This window comes from Balaenoptera physalus (assembly GCF_965194825.1).
Source record: "Balaenoptera physalus genome assembly, chromosome: 6".
Lineage (NCBI taxonomy): Eukaryota > Metazoa > Chordata > Mammalia > Artiodactyla > Balaenopteridae > Balaenoptera > Balaenoptera physalus.
Genome location: NC_138885.1, coordinates 59,758,222 through 59,780,070, shown reverse-complemented (window position 1 = coordinate 59,780,070; position 21,849 = coordinate 59,758,222). Strand labels below are relative to the sequence as shown.

Here is a 21,849-nt window from a genome sequence, read left to right as displayed (position 1 = left end):
TTGAAGAACCAGAAATGTTTGGTTGTTTTGTCAGCTAATAAGTATTTCAACAACCTGAATTTACAATGAGTCTTTGGTTTACATATCACCCCAAAAGTCACCAGAAAAGATGATAATATCAACAATAAGACATATAAATTTTTCATACATTCCTTTATCCTCCCTTCTGGTTCAGACAAACATTGCCTCTTTTAGCGGCCGCTAATAAGCTAAATGAATCCAAAAATGTGCTGATAAATATTTAACAACCGGGTCTCTGAAAAAAAAAGGGAGGGGTGTTTCTAATTTGTTGTTGAATTTGTTTGTCTAATTGTGCTGTTAGTTTTGTGTTTGGCAAGTCGCACGGTGTGAATGCTCCCATCATGGGTGATTTTGAGCTACCAGGGGGAAGAGATGAGCACAATCCTCTTTAGTGAAGAATATTTACAAGCTGGCTACAGCACACCGCTGCATGAACCCCATATTTTAATCAGGAGAATCAGTTCACCAGATTTCTCCTCCATGAGAAGATCAATGTTTTCTGTACAGGAAGAATGTAGAGGTGTGATTACATATGCTTAAGTTTTCCATTTAAATGAAAATACCAGCAATATTTTGAAAGAACCTATTCTTAATTATATTGCATTTGCTCAGGGCTGAAGCCCAGTCTCTCAGGACGCATCACTTTGGTTAGGTGTGTCTTCTCTGTTCTTGTCAAAATAGGCTGTACACGTGACATGGCAAATGGAAATCAAAGTTTTGCATTCAGTGTTGGAGCAGGCCTCCACTGAGGGATGCATTCTGGAAGCACTGGCACTAAGTATGCTCCTGAGTAATCTCTACAGAGGCTGACAAAGAAGGTCTGTAGGAATAAGTGGAGTTTAAAACTACCAAGATCAGCAGATTCTGACCCGTCTAACAAGAACTGTAGTGTAAGGAAATAGTTAAAACCACATCCCCACATTTGGAAACTATAGGTTAGAGATATTCGGTGTCAACCACCTCTCACAAACCTGTAACCCCTCCTATCTCCTAGGTATTTAAGAACTTTACTTGTAGGTTAGTTAAATCACAAGACTCTTAAGAGGATACAAGGGGCAGGGCTGGGGGTGAAGAGGAAGAATTATAATATTGTACAGGTAAATTTCTAAATGAATAACACACAGTCATAAATCTAAGGTTTGGGGTGAAGGAGATTTAGATGGAGATATTTTCAACGTTGCTCCTTAATGGGAGAGTCACCATCTGGTAACTCTTTTTTTATGAAGAAAGACAGCAAACAACCAAGCATTAGTCAAGGAACACATGAGGAAACTGTATAACCTTGGAAAGCCTCTGGAACTGGTACAAGAGTAGAGAAAGCCTTGATCTTAGAAAGGAGAGGAAAAACAATCAAGGTTGAAAAAACATTGAGAAAGAGAGTCCAGTGAAAGCTGTGAAAACTAAGGTACATTTCCTACACCGAGGTAGTAGAATCCACTAAGATGTAACCCCAGAGGCGATTCGAATGCCAAGGCTCTTTTGAAACATATAAATAGATGCCTAATGCATTTTACAGACCCAGTCTATATATTAGACAATAAAGTCTAATGTAATTGTTCAACAATGTAGTGCAGATGATGAAATCTAAGTACTTAATTCGGAAAAAAGTATAGTATTAAGATGACTGCATTGATTACTGTGAAGAGTACGACATGTTTGAATGGACTTGACAGGGAAAAAGTACTGTGCTCTGTAATTTAGAAATCTAAAGCTAGTTATTTCTTCTAGGAACATGCACTTTATTCAATAAGCTTTCTCTATTAATTGTTTCTAGGCAATGTTTGGACAACACCAATGCCAACAACAAAAAAGACACACTTGAACCCCCAAAATAAAATTGGATTTGTTCTACAGATCTAATTGCATATATTATTTCTTAATATATCAAACTCATAATTTGATTAAGAGATGAATCACTAAATAAGAAGATATTTTACAACGAAGAGCTAAATTTCTATCCTATTTTGTTTCCAAAGAAACATAAAGAAACATCAAGATGCGTGCCTGTGTTCTTTTTACTAATCTTTCACTATGAAGGCCCCATGGGAGGAGGTGCCGTTGTATAAGTGGGCTCACTATTTAGAACCTAGAGAGACACCCTGGAAAGACACACAGGTAGAGTGGAAAGAGAAACTTCTCCTTACTCTTCTGGGGCTGTTGGTTCTGAAGTAAGTAGGAAGGAGACTACCCAGTTCCAAGTCCAATGAGTTTCCTAGGAAGGGCTTAGGAAAAAGTTTGATACTGAGAGCTTTGGAAAGTGTTTTTTGTCAGATGCTGCCTTCTCTCTCCTTACTCAATGGGCAGTTCACTGTCACCCACAGAGGACCACCTCCAGGCAAAACCGAAGTGGCAAAGTTTGTCTTCAATAATCCTCCCTTTCCTCTTTGGACCCCCTCTCTCTGCTACTGACCCTCTCTTGCTGCTCCAGCCAAAAAATGGAATCAATTTAGTCACATTTTGTTGCTTATGCCAGAGGTATATTTCAAAACAAACGGCACATTAAAAGTGAAATTTCAAGTATCAGAGTGAAATTTTTGGATAGGTAATGTTTTTGGATAGCTAATGTTAGATTTTGGGTAGTTAAACCTTAGACAAGCATAGTCAGTGATATTTAAAAACTCATAAAAGTTAATACACCAGAGGAATCACAATTAAAATATATGTTTTCCTCCATTAATTCCCCCCAGATTTTTTTAGCCAGTGAGTCCACATTGCTGTGATCTTTCATTAGTTTTATGTGACATGTGTTTCTGCGTTTTTGAATATTTTCAGTATAGTGAGGCTTGGATCAGATCACCTCAGAATCCCATTGTCTCTTTGCTTGATATTCATTTGGAAGGAGCGATGATATCCAAATGCCTTTTGTTTATATCTTCACCAAAAGGGAAAGCTGCATGTTTTCAGTTATCAGTGACAAACCAAGACATGACACCCACTCGGATGAATGCCTCTCCAACTTCCAAAACTAAGCACAATGACAAAAGTGAATCAATAATAGAAGCCCCTTTTTTGCTTCTTCTTTAGCTTGTTAAAAATAAAAGGGTAGAAGTAACTGAATACAAATTATAGTATCAGAATATATCATTGCCTGGTATGGAGGAAGGACCCTGCAGGTGTGTAGCTCCCCCTAATAGCCATCGCACGTACAATGTGCTTCAAAGGTCACCACAATAAATCTTCTCGCAGGTAGAATTACAGTCCCCCAGCTGTTAAAAAACCACTGCACACAGTACCAAACCCCAGAAAGGGACGACTCCCTATAGGTACAGAGATTGTCTTTCCCAACACCTATAGGGAATAATCAATTAATTTTAGAATAGTAAGGAACAAGATAATACAACCAGTTTTCTATTGAGTGAGTCAGTTACTTAACATCTTTGTGCTTCTTTTTCCTCGGCTGTACACATGGTCTCATAATTTACCTACCAGTGGGGTTTTGTTAGGGTTAAATTAAATAATGTTTATAAAATGCCTGGCAAATAAAAATCCCTTAATGAATAGCAGTCATCACTATTGTTCTGCCAATATTTGAATCTGGAGAATGACTTCACCCTTTGGGTAGGGGTTAGAGTTGGTTTGCAGAGGGTTAGAAAGGCAGAGGGTGGATTTCAGAAGCAAATCTGAGCATTATCATTAAATTAGGCTACATGCAAAGCAATCATGGAGAACAACAGTGACAGTGTCTTGCTACCAAAAAATCTTAAGAGACTTTCATTGAAATCTGTCAAAAATACCACCAAAGGAAATATGAGACACACTTTAGGCTAGGTTGTGTCTAGCTTCATTTAAGCAACTGCCTTCTTGTAAATTGGGAACACAGCACATGCAAACATTGCAAAATACATAAAAACAAGGTGTTTTGAAACACACATCACACCTCTGCCAACTGACTTCATACTGGAAACTAAAGGTACAGGTAACACAGATGTGCTTATGGTGCTTCTGCTATTTAACCAGTGATCCTTTATGTTTAGCACTCTGGATTTCCTAAGAAAGATTTCCTTTTTCATTAGATAATGATGGGAGAGCATTTTCTACGTATTGATAGGCTGATGGATCAATACAAACATAAAGAGTGTCTCCGCTTGAGGAAAAGGTTTTCTGAGCTGTGTTTCTCTCCACTTAATCTCTAAGGTGGCACAACAATAGTTATCTCCACCTGGACCTCTCCCAGACATCACTTTGATAACTCAAAATCCTCTCAAAACAGTATCTCCAAAAAACGATCTCATTATATAACCACCACCGCACTGCTCCCCTCCCCCAACCCCAGGCCTGAACCTGCTTCTCTTCCTGGATTCCTTGTCATATCCCCGCTATTGAGAAAAGTAATATCACCCTCAACCCATTCAGTTTTGCAAGCCAGAAATTCAGGAGTCATTCTTGACAGTCCCCCTCTTTCCCTTCCTAATCCAACCCATCATCAAGGACTGTTGATTTTATTTCCTAAATTACTCCCTCTGTCCATCTCTCTTCCTTTCTCTACCATCAGTCTAATCTAACCTACCATCATCTCTCTCCTGGACCACTGTAATAGCCTCTTACCTGGTCTGACTCCATAAGCTCCCCCAACGTGTTTGCCCCTGCCCCGAAACCATCCTCACATCATAGCATGAACCGAATCACATTACCCTGCCACCCCCAACCCCATGCTTAAGACTCCTGTACAACTTCTGATGGCATCAGGATGAAGAGGAAAAAAGTGCCTTAACCAGACTTACAAAGCCCAACCACCTCCCACCCCCCTTCACGGTACTCTACTCTCTTCATCTCTGCTCCAGCCATGCTAGCCTCTGTGTGCTCACCGTGATTCCTCCTGCCACGAGGCAGCTCCAGCTCTCCCTGCTGCCTGAACCACTCTCGCCAACCCTTCCTGTCTAACTATCTGTGCAGATTTCAGTTCAATCGTCACTTCCTTGAGGAAACCTTCCTTGACCTCCGGACCACAACAATTCCCTGTTACTTACTTTCATAGCACCTTGCAACTCCCCTTCATAGCACTTCACGAAGATGTGATTTTATTTTGTCTACATGATTAATATTTGTCTTTCCTATTGATACGCAAGTTCCAGGAGAAAAGGGACCACATCTATGTTTCATACTACATAGCCCCAGCCCAAGCACAGGGTCTAGGATCTAAATAAATATTTATAGGATGAATAAGTAAACAATGTCAGGTAAGTTTTCCGCACTGCTTTCAGTGAAGCGACCATACTGTTTTTGCTTTAAAAAAGCCTCAGCAGACAGTCTGTTGTGGAAAATGCCCAGTTTAATCTGTGGATCTAAATATGAAAATGGTTAATGCAACCAAAGTGAGGTAAGGATGGGGGTTTGGCAAAAAAAAAGTGAGCGTCTAAGGTTGTTTTACCTTTAGCTTTAAAGAATTCAGTTTTTCCTCCCTGAGGTGTTCTCTCAGCATCTCGCGGTGGAGCCTCTCCTGCTCCCTGGCAAATTCGCCCAGGGTGTACTGGCGCACGCTGTTGTGACGGCTGGACATGCCCAGGGTGCTGCCGCCTTGGCTGGGCACGCTCGTGAAGCCCTGCCTCCTGGTGAAGTAGTACACGGTGACACAGCTGAAATGTACATTCTTCGCCCTCAGTCGCTTCTCCCTTTTAAGGATGGAGGAAGCTGAAAGGGAAAGAGACAGTTCAGTGAACAGCCAGGGCAGCAGTCTTCAGAGGAGGCGAAGAATTAGAAATTGCCACTCGATGATCTTCAATCCTATGGTCAACCTTTTCTGGCTGGGAGACACTAAAAATGTGGTCTCTCAGAGTTGGCACCGATTTCTCTTTCCTTTCCTCTATTTTCTTCCAGCTGTGGCAGAGTAGACTTTCAAGTCCTTCTATAAAGGTAGTCTAAGCAAACTTTTAGGAAAGTTGCCAGTAGTCTGTGGATCAGTGGCACAATTTAATTTCTCATTTCCCCTAACCTTTTAAGTTTTACTTTTATGGTTTTCACATGATCCGTAGCATACTATAATCAGAAAAGACACATACTACAAACACTTTGGCTCTTATTTTGATATGGAAGGCATCTGGCATGAAAAAAATGTCTGTTTCTAAATTTTAGAAAATTCCAATAAGCAGTAAAAATTTACACGAAAAAAGGCTCAAAGGCACCATTTAGGTATTTTTATAACCTAAATCTAACCAAGCTTTCATTTGATGAAAACTCCAGTAAACAACATTACAGACAGTGGGATTTTAATCCAAGTATACACTGAGAAAATTGAAAACGTCATGAGATATATCAGAACCTTTATTACTAGTTACAGGGAAATCAAGATGCACAGAGCACCATGGAAGGTTGAGATACACACTGTATTTGAGAGAAAGAGAGCTACACATTATAATCCTGACCTTTTGGAGTTGGAACATGCTAGACGTCATCTAGCTCAGTCTTTTTATTTTGTAGTGAAGTAACCCAGTCTTGCAGAATTTGAGTTATTTCTTTCACGAAGAAAGAAATGAATGAAACAGACAGAAAGAAACAATGGACTCCTTGGACATTAAAAAATACATATATCAGCTAACATTTATGGACTTTGCGGAGAACTTTACATGAATTATCTCATCTTATCCTTATAACTCCTTGTGTTGAAATTACCCATGTCTCCGTTTGAGGAAACCAATCCACCAAAGGTTAAATAACATGGCCAAGGTCATATAACTAGTGGTGAAACTGGGATTCATTATTCAAGAGCCCAGTCTTTTAACCATCATTTCACAGTAGAGAGCTGAGGTCATGCTAAGGGAGCTGAACAAGGCTGAGGTTTGGTGTCACACTGCTTCTGGTAGATGTCAACTGCTGCAGACTCCAAAGATTATTTTTTTTGGGGGGGGGTTGTATATCTCTTTTAAAAAAATGTTTTATTTTTATACACTTTTTAAAGGTTTCTTCCCATTTACAGTTATTTCAAAATATTGGCTATATTCCCTGCGTTGTACAATACATCCTTGCACCCATTTTACACTCAATAGTTTATACCTCCCACTCTCCCATCCTTTTATCGTCCCTCCCCCCTTCCCCACTGGTAACCACTGGTTTGTTCCCTATATTTGTGAGTCTGCTTCTTTTATATTATATTCACTAATTTGTTGTATTTTTTAGATTCCACATACAAGTGATATCATATGGTATTTATCTTTCTCTGTCTGACTTATTTCACTTAGCATAATGCCCTCCAAGTCCATCCATGTTGCTGCAAATGGCAAAATTTTGTTCTTTTTTATGGCTGACTAGTATTCCATCATATATATATACCACAGCTTCTTTATCCATTCGTCTGTTGATGGATACTTAGGATGTTTCCATACCTTGGCTATTATAAATAAAGCTGCTATAAACATTGGGGTGCATGTATCTTTACGAATTAGTGTTTTTGGTTTTTTTGGATATATACCCAGTTCATATGGTAGTTCTATTTTTAGGTTTTTTTTTGAGAAACTTCCATACTGTTTTCCACAGTGGCTGCACCAATTTACATTCCCACCAAAAGTGTACAAGGGTTCCCTTTTCTCCACATCCTCCCAAAATTTGTTATTTGTAGACCAAAGATGATGTCTATTTGGAAGGCTGTATAAGCAATGAAGGAAAAGTGAATACAGCATCACTTTGGATTTATATAAGAATATTCTTTCAAGGGGGTTCAAGTTCATTTATCTCATTTTTCCCCCATAAAACTTTCAAGCCAAATACAGAGAGGCTGCTATGATACATCTCATTTCAAGGATTTATTTATTCAATAAATATAAACCAAGGGCCTACTATATGCCAGGCACTTTCTAAATGATTGGACATACTGGTGAAAAAAACAGATGGTGATCCTTGCCTGTATGGAACTTCCACTTGCAGTGATGAGAAACTCAGACAGAAGAAACAGACTCAAAAGATTACAGAGCAAGAGAAGTAGGACATTTGGGCAAGAATTTAGCTTTCCCAACTTTCCCTCCTCTTTATTGCTTTACTTCTCCAGAAGAGATTGCCAGGAAGCAAACGCTTTCACGCATGTATGTAGTTTTCCCATTTATTTATGTACACGTTCACGGCAAAATACTTGTACTTCTGGCAGCAGTGACAATTTTCAACTTAGATTTAGAAGCTCTGATCTGCTTCATAACTGTATGTTTAAATCATCTCAAAACAGAGAAGAATTTGTCAAAATGTAAAAGATCACTGTAGAAAGCAAAATTCAATAATCTGCCCAGTAATCTGCTACCCTATCTGACAACCTCATCCGTCACCACCTTACAGCAGGCTAGAGCCTCTGCTTTTTGGGTGATAACTTTCAACCTATTTTACTCTTAATATCATATAAATGATGCCCTGAAGACATTATCTTTCAAGGCCATAATTTACAAATGAAATAAAAACATTTTAATGTACTCATTTAAAATAATTACTATAAACACCTCTGATAATTTTATTACTTATTTTTTAGACAATTCATAGTACTCTAGACAAATTTCCTTTTAAAAAAATTTACTTAGATTTTGTACCTGTATTTTTAGATTATAAGAATTCTTCACGGACTTCCCTGGTGGCGCAGTGGTTAAGAATCTGCCTACCAATGCAGGGGACATGGGTTCGAGCCCTGGTCCAGGAAGATCCCACACACCACGGAGCAAGTAAGGCCTGGCACCACAACTACTGAGCCCACATGCCACAACTACTGAAGTCCGCACACCTAGAGCCCATGCTCCGCAACAAGAGAAGCCACCGCAATGAGAAGCCTGCGCACCGAATTGAAGAGTAGCCCCGGCTCGCCGCAACTAGAGAAAGCCTGCGTGCAGCAACGAAGACCCAACGCAGCCAAAATTAATTTATTAAAAAAAAAAAATTCGTCAACCTTCTGGATGAATCTATTGTACCATCCTTTCACAAAAAGCCAGATTACACTTTCCCCAAAAGACAGTTAAGAGATGTTTTTCCAAGGCTTGGAAGAAGACGATAGTGGCAGAGAGCAGGAGCCCTTTACCTGGGCTCTTGGCACTTCTAACACTGTCAAAGTGCACTAGGATTAGTGCTTCTTCCTATCCCTAGGGTTTATAATTCAAACATGTGCTTATACTTGTTTTAGCACTTGCAAATTATAAGTAGCACTGTAGAAACAATGATCAAAAAGCCTATGGGATATATTTAAAAGGAAGGCTTTGAAATGCCACAGGATCAGCCTTATGAAGGATATTTTAAGCGTGGCTTTCCTAAACTTAGGAGCCACTCACGTCTCTCTTCTGATGATTGAATTGGAGTCCTAGAATGGGCTCTTGTGGGCTATCTCCTGTCTCCAGGCCCTGATTTGACTAACATCACAGAATGAAGTTATCAAAAAAGAGTCTGTGTTCTTCAAGTCAGGGAAAAACAGATTACATTCACTCAGCACATCTGCCTTAGGGAATCCGAAACCTCCCTGATATACCTACCTAGTAATTTGTGCCCTTTACAGAATGATTGAACTCAACTTTGTGTCTCTACAGAGTTCAGGGTTCATTTTACTACCGTGAGGTCAAGAGCAAGAAGAAAGAGGAGGGAGAAGGTGGCTTTCATTACTGCTCTGAAAAATAACTAGTGTGTTTTCATACACAATGCTAATTTTTTGTTGCCTCTCAGCTCCTCTTCTTTTATCCCGTTCACCATTACCATCCTGAAGCAGAAGTGTCTAAATGCAACAGTACTATATATCCTGCCCAGGACACAGCTTTTGGGACGACCATTATGGTGGTACAACAGGGCATACTGGTGTTGCTGTAAAATAATCACATATTATGGAGATAATATTGACCCTTGTAAATTAAAGGAATAAAGAGCACAGAGTAACTGACATTAGCCATCTGCAGAAGCTACCCAACCTTAAAAAATGCTTTTAAAAATGAGTGAAGAAGAGAGTTGAGAAACTGACTGATTCACAATGGCAGGGTCAGAATATAAGTAGATAAAATAAAATAAGTTGTACCATACATTATAATAAAGAGTTCATGATCAGAGTGGATTAAAAATGGAAGCCACTTGGGATTAGCAGATGCAAAGTATTATATGTAGAATGGATAAACAACAAGGTCCTACTGTATAGCACAGGGAACTATATTCAATATCCTGTGATAAACCATAATGGGAAAGAATATGAAAAAGAATATATATATGTATAACTGAATCACTTTGTTGTACAGCAGAAATTAACACAGCATTGTAAATCAACTACACTTCAATAAAATAACTTAAGAAAAAATGGAAGCCATAGTGCAGTCACTCTGGGGCCACTGCTTGAGCAGCAATCTAGTTACCCTCTTAAGGCACACCTGGCTCTTTTAGTGTCAACAGCTATCAGCAAAGCCCTGGTATAGCTGGAAAGGCAGAAAGCAGTAAAGAGTACTATGTATTTTGGCACTAAAGTTGGCACGTGGAGGTTGAGAGTTTATGGTCCAGTCTGATGCTAAACAAGGGGTAAATTGTGGAAAATATTAACTCTACCATCTGGGTCTGAAGTTAATAGTATACTTCTATGCGCTATGCTCAAAAGGAAAATACCAGGTGATTTGTAAGTCAATATTTTGAGTTTATTTTTCATTTATTTGGGGGAAATTTAGTAGAAGCAAAGTAAGATTGCTGAAATTAATTTGTTGATCTTGGTCAATCCTGGGCAATAAAAACTTGTGTTTTTGCATCATACAGACCAAATTAGTCAGGGGCTCTGAAAGTATGCATGTTGTTTCTTACCTTTTGAAGAACAAATCAAGATCAAGTCAGTTATGAAATCATGCACGAAAACTACCTTTCAAACAGAAAATCCAGTTTCATCAGAAAATATTTTGCATAGAAATTAGCATAACAGCTTAGATATTAAATCAATTTCCAGTGTTTAAAATTATTAAGATTAAAAAAAAATGTCCTCAATCTTCACAAGTGACTTCTGCAAATTTCCTGTGATCATATTCTCACATCTTCTCCAGCTTGACATGATGGTCAAAGTTGGCCCCTCTTGATCATGGTGTCACACACACGGTCTCAAATCTTAACCACAAGTAAGGAGTGAAAATGGATCTAGTAACCAAGAAACATAGGAGTAGTTCCTTTGAAAATGAAGGCAATTTTGCTATCAAAAGCAATCCCTCCTTGTTCTAATTGTCCCCTTTTATTCCTTTAAGTCACATTCTCAAGTTTCTCAAATATATTTGCCCCAGTTGTGTTTATTTTGTTACTTTGCTCAAGTAAGGTACTTAGGGCCGTAGTAAATCATTTTAGTGGGAGCAATTCCAAAAGACTGATAAGAAGGAAATATCTTAAGGCATGGGTAAATGAGAGGCAAAATGAAAATAAAGACTAATTGGGAATATTTTCCTTCCAATCATGAACAAAATCCAAATTACCTTAAGTATGTAACATTAAGTGATGGCCAAATCAATGTTATGGTATTTTATACTCAGTATGTTATTTTATACTCAGTTATGAAGGATATAACACAGGCAAAAACAATCACAGAGGAAAGAAAGAGATTTTCCCAAACACTGAACATGTTAGAGACAATATTGGGGTATTCCCAATATTTTGGAATTGAAGTGCTTTGCATTTCCCAAAATTTCATCAGAACTGAGACAGTCAGTAAGTGTAAGAAAATGTCAGAATCCATCAAAGAGCAAACCAGGGGCTTTTTTTTCTTTTACTACTGACTTTATTTCTATGAAAGCAGCATTCAAAAGCAAAAATCAAGGAAGAGTAGCTCCGACTTGAAGTGATACTCAAGATATCAAGTCTCAATTTGTATTTGGTTTCCTATAGTGTGAATGATAGCTCTAAATGCTGTTCAAATTGTAGCACATCTGTCTCTCCAGCTCCTAAATGCCATTCTTCCCCATCTCGAACCAACCAACCAATTTATGTATTAGTAAAGCAGCAAATAGACTGGCGAATATAAAATATGATAGACATACATAAGAACCAGTCGTCTTCATTCTGACGTCAGTCCTTCTGTAGAGGAGGACTAGGTTTATAATTTGTAGACAAGATTAGGTAGTTTAACCGTAAGTATTTTCCATCCTATAACAAGATGAAAATATTCACCAATGGATTACTTTTGAGACTAATAATGTCTTTTGTGCACTGCAGCTTCTGAGTGAAATAATTCAAGATGAGACCCTTTTGGTTAAATCCTTAGTTTACAAAAACAAAACAAAACAAAAAACCCTTTCACAGGGCTTCCCTGGTGGCGCAGTGGTTGAGAACCTGCCTGCCAATGCAGGGGACACAGGTTCGAGCCCTGGTCTGGGAAGATCCCACATGTCGCGGAGCAACTAGGCCCGTGAGCCACAATTACTGAGCCTGCGCGTCTGGAGCCTGTGCTCCGCAACAAGAGAGGCCGCGATAGTGAGAGGGCCGCGATAGTGAGAGGCCCATGCACCGCGATGAAGGGTGGCCCCTGCTTGCTGCAACTGGAGAAAGCCCTCGCACAGAAACGAAGACCCAACACAGCCAAAAATAAATAAATAAATAAATAAATAAATAAATAAATAAATAAATAAATAAAGGCGTTCCAAAAAAAAACCCAAAAAACCCTCTCACATGAGACTGTGTGATAATACATTTTCTATCAAGATATGTAAAAATATTGTATATGCATTTAAGCAAAAAAAAATTAATAAGAACAGAAATAATATAAAAGGATGACCCTTGAGGCTAAAGCTTTGTTTTGGATCATGAACATGCATGTCACGTCGTCGTCCACTGAGTCTGTCAGCTACGTCCACACAAGCAAGCACGAGATCTGCGTGGAGGGAACCAGCTCTCTCCTGAGTCTCTCCTGACAGCTACAGCCCAGGCCACTCAGCACACTGCAATTTGACATTATAGGGGTGGTTTAATAGTGTAATCATCTACTTGCAATCCTCAGCTTGAAAAAAAATAAGGTTTATTGCCCAGGATTTTGATGTAAATTCAGAAAGCTGCATATAAAAATTAAGTGCAAACTTTGACCTTCCAGTTTTGATGTCATAAATAATTAAGATGATTAACTCACAAAGAGTGGTTGGTCATTTCTCAGAACTAGCTGTTTTTCATTCACACATTTTTATTTATTAAATGTGCCCCCTGCACTTTCCCCCTAATTCTTGTGAGTAATCTAAAAAAATAGGGAGGGGGTCATTTTGTTCTCATACTTGTTAGGACAAGTAGGAATAAATACAACAGTTTAGAGTTATAAACTTGAAATTAAAAAATTGGAAGAAACTAGTAAGGACCTAGTGTATAGCACAGGGAACTCTACTCAATATTCTGTAATAACCTATATGGAAAAAGAATCTGAAAAAGAATGGATATATGTATATGTATAACTGATTCACTTTGCTGTATTCCTGAAACTAATACAACATTGTAAATCAACTATACTCCAATAAAATTTTTTTTAAATTGAAAGAACAAAAATTTTAAAAAGAAATCATGTTCTCTCTTTTATATAATCCTAATATATAGTTGACTTAGCACTGACCCTCTCCTGCTTACATTAAACTGCTGTTCCACTGAAATGTGATGTGACTTAGAAAGCGCTAGCCATCAACATCAAATACAGTTAATACTGGGGATGGTGAATTGTTAAACTAAAACAAATTTAGATTAAACCGTAGATGAAAATAGTACCACTAACTGAGCGATCTACCAAGTTTCATTCTAATTTTCCTTTTTCATCAATTCATCCATCAAATAGTACTAGGCATCATGAATCTTGGAGTTCTAATTCTATATTTGACATGAAGTCTTCCTTCTGGTCTTTATATGATAAATTGTGTGTTTATATGATACATCACTTAATGTTTACACATTAAAATCCTTAAGCAAAATATTCGAAAGACAGTATAATAATAAAGTGTTTTGCTAAATCTGGGCCCTGCATTCTGTTCAGTTCTGCCCCAAACAGACTGGAAGCTGGGAAATTTCTTTCCTGTTCCATATATTCAACTGGCCATCTGACCTTATTACTAGTGAGAACAATTTCACAGAATTGTGATCAATATTATCACCTCTTTTCTCTGTTCACACTATGTATATTCTTTTAGATAACATTAAAATTTTCCAAGGAACCTAAGATTTCTACAGAGCTGATATTAACAGTTACATGTGGAACATTCATTATTACTGTGGTCTTTATTGTCTTCTCATTTTTAAAGAATGCTTCTTTATTATAAGCATACAGTATTACTAATGAATTAGAGAAAATATTATCCTATCCTGATACCTGGAAAATAATAAATTGTTAGATAATTTACTTAATTCAAAATCTGAATTCTAAACTTGCTGATCTCCATTATACAGATTAGGTTAATGGGCACCTTCATTTCTCAGTCTCTCCATTAGTATTTTCAGAATTATGTTTATCTACCTCACAGGAATATTATCAGAAATAATTACCTTTGTTAAAAGCCTTAGGAATCACAGATGGAAAGCATTACATATGCAGACTACTATCTTGGTATTGCTGTTAAACCAAACAAAAAGTGTGTTTCTTTATTATTATCAGTGAGAAAATAAGTACCACCTACTTCCCAGCTTGTTCCTTTAATCTCTCATATGTGCAATTAAACCCTAAAACTTCATGCTTAAGAAATACATTTCTCTGCTACTAAAGTAACAGCTATTTCCAAAATATATAAACTTAAACTCTCATTTTATTAAAATCTCAATATGGATACCATCTTAAGACCATACCGTTTCTTTAATTGGGAAAAAAAGGTGGTCATTACTAAACATAAATATTCGCAGTTCTGGCTGCAGTCCAAGTTGTAAGCACTTTCCTCTGCTGTCTCAGCAATTCTCCTGATGTCAAAGACACATTAAAATAAATGGGAACCATATGGCTCCACAGCAGAATACCCACGCTCTTACAACGGAGAGGGCAATGCAATTCATTACCACCATCGGAGAAATATTTTGGGGATATAGAATATCTCAACGCAAAATAAAGCTGCATGAGGCAGGCCATTTGATTAAAATGCTCACACAATGACAGAAGGAGACATTTGCTATTCTTTGCCTCTACTAACCTGTTTTGCTGCTTTTTACATTTTCTCAGTACCACCGTGAGCCTCTCCTGTTAGAAGGATTAAACAGCACTTCCCACCTGCTCAATGACTTTCCCACACAGTATCTCATCTGATCCAACCATATAGCCCCATCAAGCCTCACATATCTTGATAATCCAGGTCAGAACATCACTGAACAACAATAACAACAAAACAAAGCAAAATCCTCTAAAACAACAAGAGCAACAAAACTCTTCTAAGATCAAGTCATTCTGGAGAACAACACTGGGTCAAAGATAGTACACTTGAACTTTGAACTTTCCCAGGAAGGATGAAATCTGGAATCACATTTTTTTTTTTTTTTACCCTTAAGCCTAAAAAGCCTTTATTATACTTACCCCCAATAAAAATCCAAATCGTTAAAAACATAAAAGGAAGAAATTCATCAATGCTGTATTATTGGCTCCATATGTTAGAAATTCTAAATTTCAAAAAGAGATCCAGGGCTGCAGAGTTGGGATTAAAGCAGAGGCTGGGAAGGCAGCTGGGAGGGGGGCAGCTGGGGTTACTGAGGTACCTTCTGTTTCCTGGTTGTCAATGAGTGATTTGGGAGGCTTGTAAACGTCAAAAAAAAAAAGAAAAGAAAAGACAAGAAAACCTTTATGATTTTTCTACAAACATACATATTTTTTGATTGAGCATATTCTTCAAGTTCTCATAATCCCCCCATTGTCTGTTTTAACACTTTTTAAAACTACGAATAAGGAAATCTCTAAAGTATCACGTCTGGCATAAAATTACTACCCAATATCTAACAGTACTAGAAAAAGAAATTGAGACTCAGCTCAAATGTCAACTTCAGGAACACTTTCATAGAATCCCTAAGATGAGGTAAATGCTCTTTCTACACATTTCCAGAACATCCCTGCCTTGGTACAGATAATATGAGTGTGTGTTTCTCCTCCACTGCCTGGTAAGGACCTAGGGGGCAACGACTGCATTTTGCTCCCTGGGGAACCCTCAGCGTACAGCACAGAGCCGGGCACTGAGGACTCACTCGATAAATATCTGTGTAACTAAATTCGATGAATGAATAACTGAACTATGGGCTAAATAAGTAAACATATACATTTCCTAAATATATTTTCCTTAATTTTAAATGATAAGATGACATTTGACAGTTTTCCCCTAAAGCCTCATGGTCAGCGTCTTCCTTCCTCACTAATTTCTATTCACTTTATTTTCCAGAGACACCTTTCAATAAAAAACATTACATATTGAAGATGGGACACATTGTCCTCATGGCTTGAGGGTACACATAACTTTTGTATTACAAACCATTTGAAATATGCTATATTTTACACTTCACTAGACCTAACATAAAAAACAAACCCTGGCACCATAATAAACCTCTAAATAATCCATTAATAATGAGTTGGTAAACCCCTCTCTAAAAAGCAAGTAGCTGGTAGGGGAAAGAGTTATCTGAATATTATAAAACGGTTTTGAAAGAGAAATCCTGTTGATAAAATATCACTAATTGGTATTGACCTCTGGCAAAAACAGGATTGAAATTCATGCCTTTAGCAGTTCATTAGTGATAGATCTACAAAACAATTCTGTCTCTTAGTATTTAAATTGTTATCTTTGCCTTAAAGTACTTACCTTAAAATATCATATTGCACAAGATTTATTAATTTACTATGAAATTGTATAATAACAGCCATATTCTAAGTCATCTAATTTTTCTCTTTTTGTTGATAGTGGTGATTAAACATAAGTAAAAACCATGGTTGATGAACTCCTGAGAAAAGTTGCAGAAGCAAGCAAGGAGGATTTAAATTTTTATTGAAATATGAAAGCAAGATAGAATCGATACAATACGGGCTAGAATGTAAACTGAATGAAGGCAGAGACTTGTCTTCTCTGGGACGATTTTACCTTGACACTAAAGAGTTATCTTGTTAATGTTTTGCAGATGGGGGCAAAAACATGAGTTTCTGGGTCAGAAACAAACTACTTCATTGTTCACAGTACAGCAAGCAGCATGAGCTTCTTGTTCTTGTTGGTACTCCTTGTCCCCCAGATTCTACGGGGGCAATGTGGAGGGGTCAAATAGATGCTACATGCATAGTAGGTTTGCATTGTATTGAAAGCATAATAAGTTTGGGAAGCCACTTTTTTTTTAGTAAGCGGTAAGCAAGCCTGCACTTTGTCTTGGAAGGAAGGAGACATTACCTCATCCTTCAGGGTTGCTTGCTACAAACACAACACTGAGAAATGGCCCAGGTATAGAGGGGACAGGGCAGTGCATTCTTGGCATCCTCAGAAAGACATGTAGGAATGCAAAAACCCACAGAGAAGGGTCTCCCAACAGATTTTTTATTTATTTTGTTCATTCATATATCCCAAGCACCTAGAATAGTGTGGGGATATATTTAATACATAGTTTTTTAATGAATGAGTGGAATTTATTGATAGGGTTCTACTTTTATTAAACTCTGTAATTCTTGCAAAATAAAAATTTCATAAGCACCCACATCATAACTATTTACTACTTAGTATGTGAAAGCAATATTCAAAACACATAAAGAAACAATTTTCCCTATAAAGAGTCTATGAACTAAAGAGTTTCCTAGAGAATGCTTCATGAGGTATTTTTATTCCTGTAAAATATAGCATTGTTCCTCTCGGTCTCTTCATAGCTCACAGATATTTCCCTTTGCAAACATCTTGCCAAAGGAGAGAATCAGTCCAAAGTTCTTGGGAATGATTTTGGCAGCTCCCAGGAGTGGTACCAGTTACGATTTGCTATCACATCTATGGGCATGTAAGGGAATACAGGTGTCCCTCGGTATCCATGGGAAATTGGTTCTAGGACCCCCATGGATACTCAAGTCCCTTATATAAATTAGTATAATATTTGCACATAACCTATGTACATCCTCCTGTATACTTTAAATCATCTCAAGATTACTTATAATAGCTAATACAATGTAAATGCTATGTAGATTATTGTAAATACAATGTAAATATTATGTAAATAGTTGCCAGAGCATGGCAAATTCACGTTTCTCTTTTTGAAACTTTATGGAATTTTTTTCTGAATATTTTTGATCATTCATTGGTTGAATCCACACATGCAGAATACATGGATATGGGGGGCCAACTGTGTGTATCCATATATATTCTCTGGAGGTATAGAAACAGTCCTCCTTTTGGGATCTATGTTTTCCCTTTCCTATGCTACTCTTATGACATATGGGTTGTTACAAGAAATATTTTTTCCAAAGCTAAATGTGACCTCAGGTTCGGGTTATGTAAGTGAGAAGCAAAGGTGTAAAAAGGTTTCTTTTCCTTCTACATTTTAGGATTTTATATTCCTGGGGATGGAAGAGAAAAAATGAGCAGAATGAGTATACTGTGTTTAATAAAAGCAGGATTCAGCCTCTTCTATCTTGAGGAGCACCACTTCTCAATGATTTCTATGTTTCTTTTATTGTCTGGAGTGAACTCAAACTTGGAATCTTGGTTCTCAGCATTTTCCACTAACCAGTTCCCTGACCCCCCTCTCATGTATATATGATCTTCAATGTTGCTAAGTCCAAGTTTTAAGTGACTTTCACAAGCAAAATACTCATCTCCAACCCCTGCCACAGACCAATTCATTCACCAAAGGGAGCTGGTGCTGGGAGTTGGCAAAACGAAAAATGTGAGAAGCAGAATCAATTTGAGGTAGACCCTGCCTTGACCCCCAGACTTCTGGCCTTTGATCAAGAATTCAGTAGGGATAACGTAGGATGTTTTTTGAGTATGTGAATAATCTTGGAAGAGTTAAGGGACTATTATTGTTCCCAGATGGTAATGGATATAATTACTTTCCATCAACAGAAGAAGTTACCCCTTTTTCTTTTCCAAGTCGTTGAAATTAAGAAAGACTAGAGGAGGCCATAGGTAGCTTTGAGCAAAGAACTCTTTGGGGAGGGGAGGCCTGGGTACAAGGATCCAGGGTGCCCCAGGGCAGCTTAGGCCTGTTAGGCAGAGATAAACCAGGACTTGGTGAACTGTTGCTGTTATCTGGTTTAAAATTTCATGCAATCTGTTACTACAATCTATTGCTACACATTTCAATAATCTATACATAAAGTAAGGATATTTGTATCTATGCCAATTTTAATGATAAGGGTGTGTAATCAAAAAGTTTGGAAACTTACTAGTACATAAGAGGTGAAACTGTGAAAGACAAATTTGGATAATTTTAAAGTGTTGCTTCTATTATTGAAGTTTTATTTGTATATTCACCGTGTGCCAAGGACCTTTCTTATTGCTTTATAGGTAGTAATTCATTGAATCCTCACACCAGTACAAGCATGGTTTGAATAGGTAGAGCTGTTCAATTTTGTAGCTGAAACTGAGGTCCGGAGAGGTGAAGCGGTTTCCCAAAACCTCACAGCCGGTAGCGGGGCAGCCTGATCTGAATTCAGACAGTGTCAATCCATAGCTCAAGCTGTTAATCTTGACTATATCCTGCCTCCCTTCTTTAGTTCTGGAACGGGCTAATACTCTTTTTTCTTCCTCCTTATATTCCATGAACACCTGCTCTCAGGACTCAGAAAAAATCTAGAATTACGGCAATGATAATCTAGCTGCATTATTAAGAAACCAGGAAGAGAGAAAGCAAGTTGCTTGTGTTTTAGAAGCAGTTAGAAGCAACATAAGTAGTAAACCATTGTAAGCCTCTGCTGTTTTATCACCAGAATGCTAGTGGCCTTGAGCTATAAATCCTAATGACAAAGGCTTTGGAGTCAGACACACCAGCAGGTTCATTGCTAACTTAGGTCAGTTACTTAACCCCTGTCTCCTTACCTCGAATCTCCCAGGGCTGCTGTGACAAAGTAGAGGTTATAAACATGAACTCTGGAGCCAAAGCACTTAGTTCAAATCCTGGGTCTGCCATTTACTTGCTGTGTGATCTTGGACAAGTTACTTACTCCCTCTATGACTCATGTATAAAATAGTTTTAATAATAAAACCTACTGCATAGTGTTGTTACAAGGATTAAACAAATTAACATTTGTCAAGCATTAAACAAAGCTTGGCGCATAGTAAGTACTATATGTTTGTTAAGTAAAAATAAAGAAATTAATAAATCATTCATATAATTTGAATTCACATAAATCATTTCTATAGAGCAGTAGAGTATCTGAAATGGAGTGATCGACATTTGTTAACTATTCATCGGCAGGGACTAGTCCTGTATGACAAGTGTTTTACAATGAAAATGCTTTATTCTGTACTTTAAATGTAGAATATTCTGAACTTTAAATATATTTCTTTTCATTTTTGGTACATTTTGGCCATTGAGTATCTGACATATATATATATCTGACATAGCTGACATACATATTTTGGGAATTATGCAAAGTCCTAGGGCTGTAACTGAATAAAAGACAAAAGGTACCCCTAAGGGACATTTAGTCTAAGGAGGATATTTTAATCTTGATTTTGTGGAGGAGACAATGGAGGCTCGGTGTGGTTCTCATCCAAGGTCACAAGCTAGCAAATAAGCCTCACGTTCAACTCTGTCTGGCTTCACGCTGGTGCCCTTTGCATTGCCCTGCTCTGCCCTTTCTCCTCAGGTGTAAGCACACCTGCTTTGCCATTCTCAGTTTTGCTCTTTCCTTGCCGTGGGTATTGCAGCTCCTGTCTATACTTCAAAATTATAGGATTTAAAGAACACTTTTCTTTTTACTTGTTCCCTTCAACATGAATTAATTTACATTTATCCGTCTATTCATTTCTTTACTCACCCATATTTATCACCATTTATCTGTGGCCAGATTACTAAGATATGAAGACACAGTCAATCCTCATTATTCATGGATTCTGTATTTGTGAATTTGCCTACTTGCTGAAACTTACATGTAACCTCCAATCAATACTCATGGCACTTTCATGGTCATTCACAGACATGCCCAGAGCAGTGAAAAGTTTGGGTAGCCTCATGTTCTCAGCTGAGACTGAACAAGGGGACTGCCTGCCTCTCTGTTTCAGCTCTCCTAGTGTAAACCAGCATCCTTCACGTAGTAGGTTTAGCGCCACAGGATTTGCACTTTGGGGCTTCTTGTTGGTCATTTTGCTGTTTAAAATGGCCCCAAAGCATAGTGCTGAAATGTTCTCTAGTATTCCTAAGTGCAAGGCTGTGATGTGCCTTCCAGAGAAAATATACACGTGTTAGATAAGCTTTGTTCGGGCGTGAGTCACAGTGCTTTTGGCCATGAGTTTAACATTAATCAATCAACAATAAATATTAAATAAGGTGTCTTGAAATAGAAACACACTAAGCAAGGTATGTATTGATCGGTGGATGAAAATGTTATGACCAGAGGCTCCTAGAAACCTAGCCCTGTATTTCTCCTAGGAGCAGTGGTTCAGTATTTGCTAATTTGGTGTTTGCTGCAACTTTATAGAACACAACTACCATGAATAATGAGAATCAGCTGTACTTCTTCTTTGTTCATGGGCCATTTTCTAACAATTGATGGCTGAGCAAAGTTAATAAATAGAAAAGTGACAAAAATGATATTTAAATGATTAAAATATATAAAAAGTGTTCAAACTCACTAATAATCAAATAAGTAAAAATCAAAACAATAACAAAATCCCATTTAATTAGCAAATAATACAAAATTGTAATAATCTTAAATTGTGGCAACAGTACAAAGAGATGAGCGCTTTTCTATACTACTGATTGGTATATAAATTATGCAACATTTTCAGAAAGCAGTTTCTCAATGTATACCAAGAACCTTAGAAAATCTTCATC

At 37.7% G+C, this 21,849-nt stretch overlaps 1 protein-coding gene across 8 annotated transcripts in view; it reads right to left on the bottom strand.

The window, feature by feature from the left end:
• Positions 1 to 21,849, bottom strand: part of CSRNP3 (cysteine and serine rich nuclear protein 3) — a gene marked incomplete at its 5' end in the record, with an annotated part of 256,996 nt that overhangs the window by 21,471 nt on the left and 213,676 nt on the right. For all 8 annotated transcript variants that reach the window (XR_014264636.1, XR_014264637.1, XM_082465029.1 and 5 more), the window contains one exon: positions 5,390 to 5,649. Coding sequence is in view for 6 of the 8 variants with exons in the window: in XM_082465029.1 (XP_082321155.1) it covers positions 5,390 to 5,649 (260 nt within the window). The remainder of the gene's footprint in view (positions 1 to 5,389; positions 5,650 to 21,849) is intronic.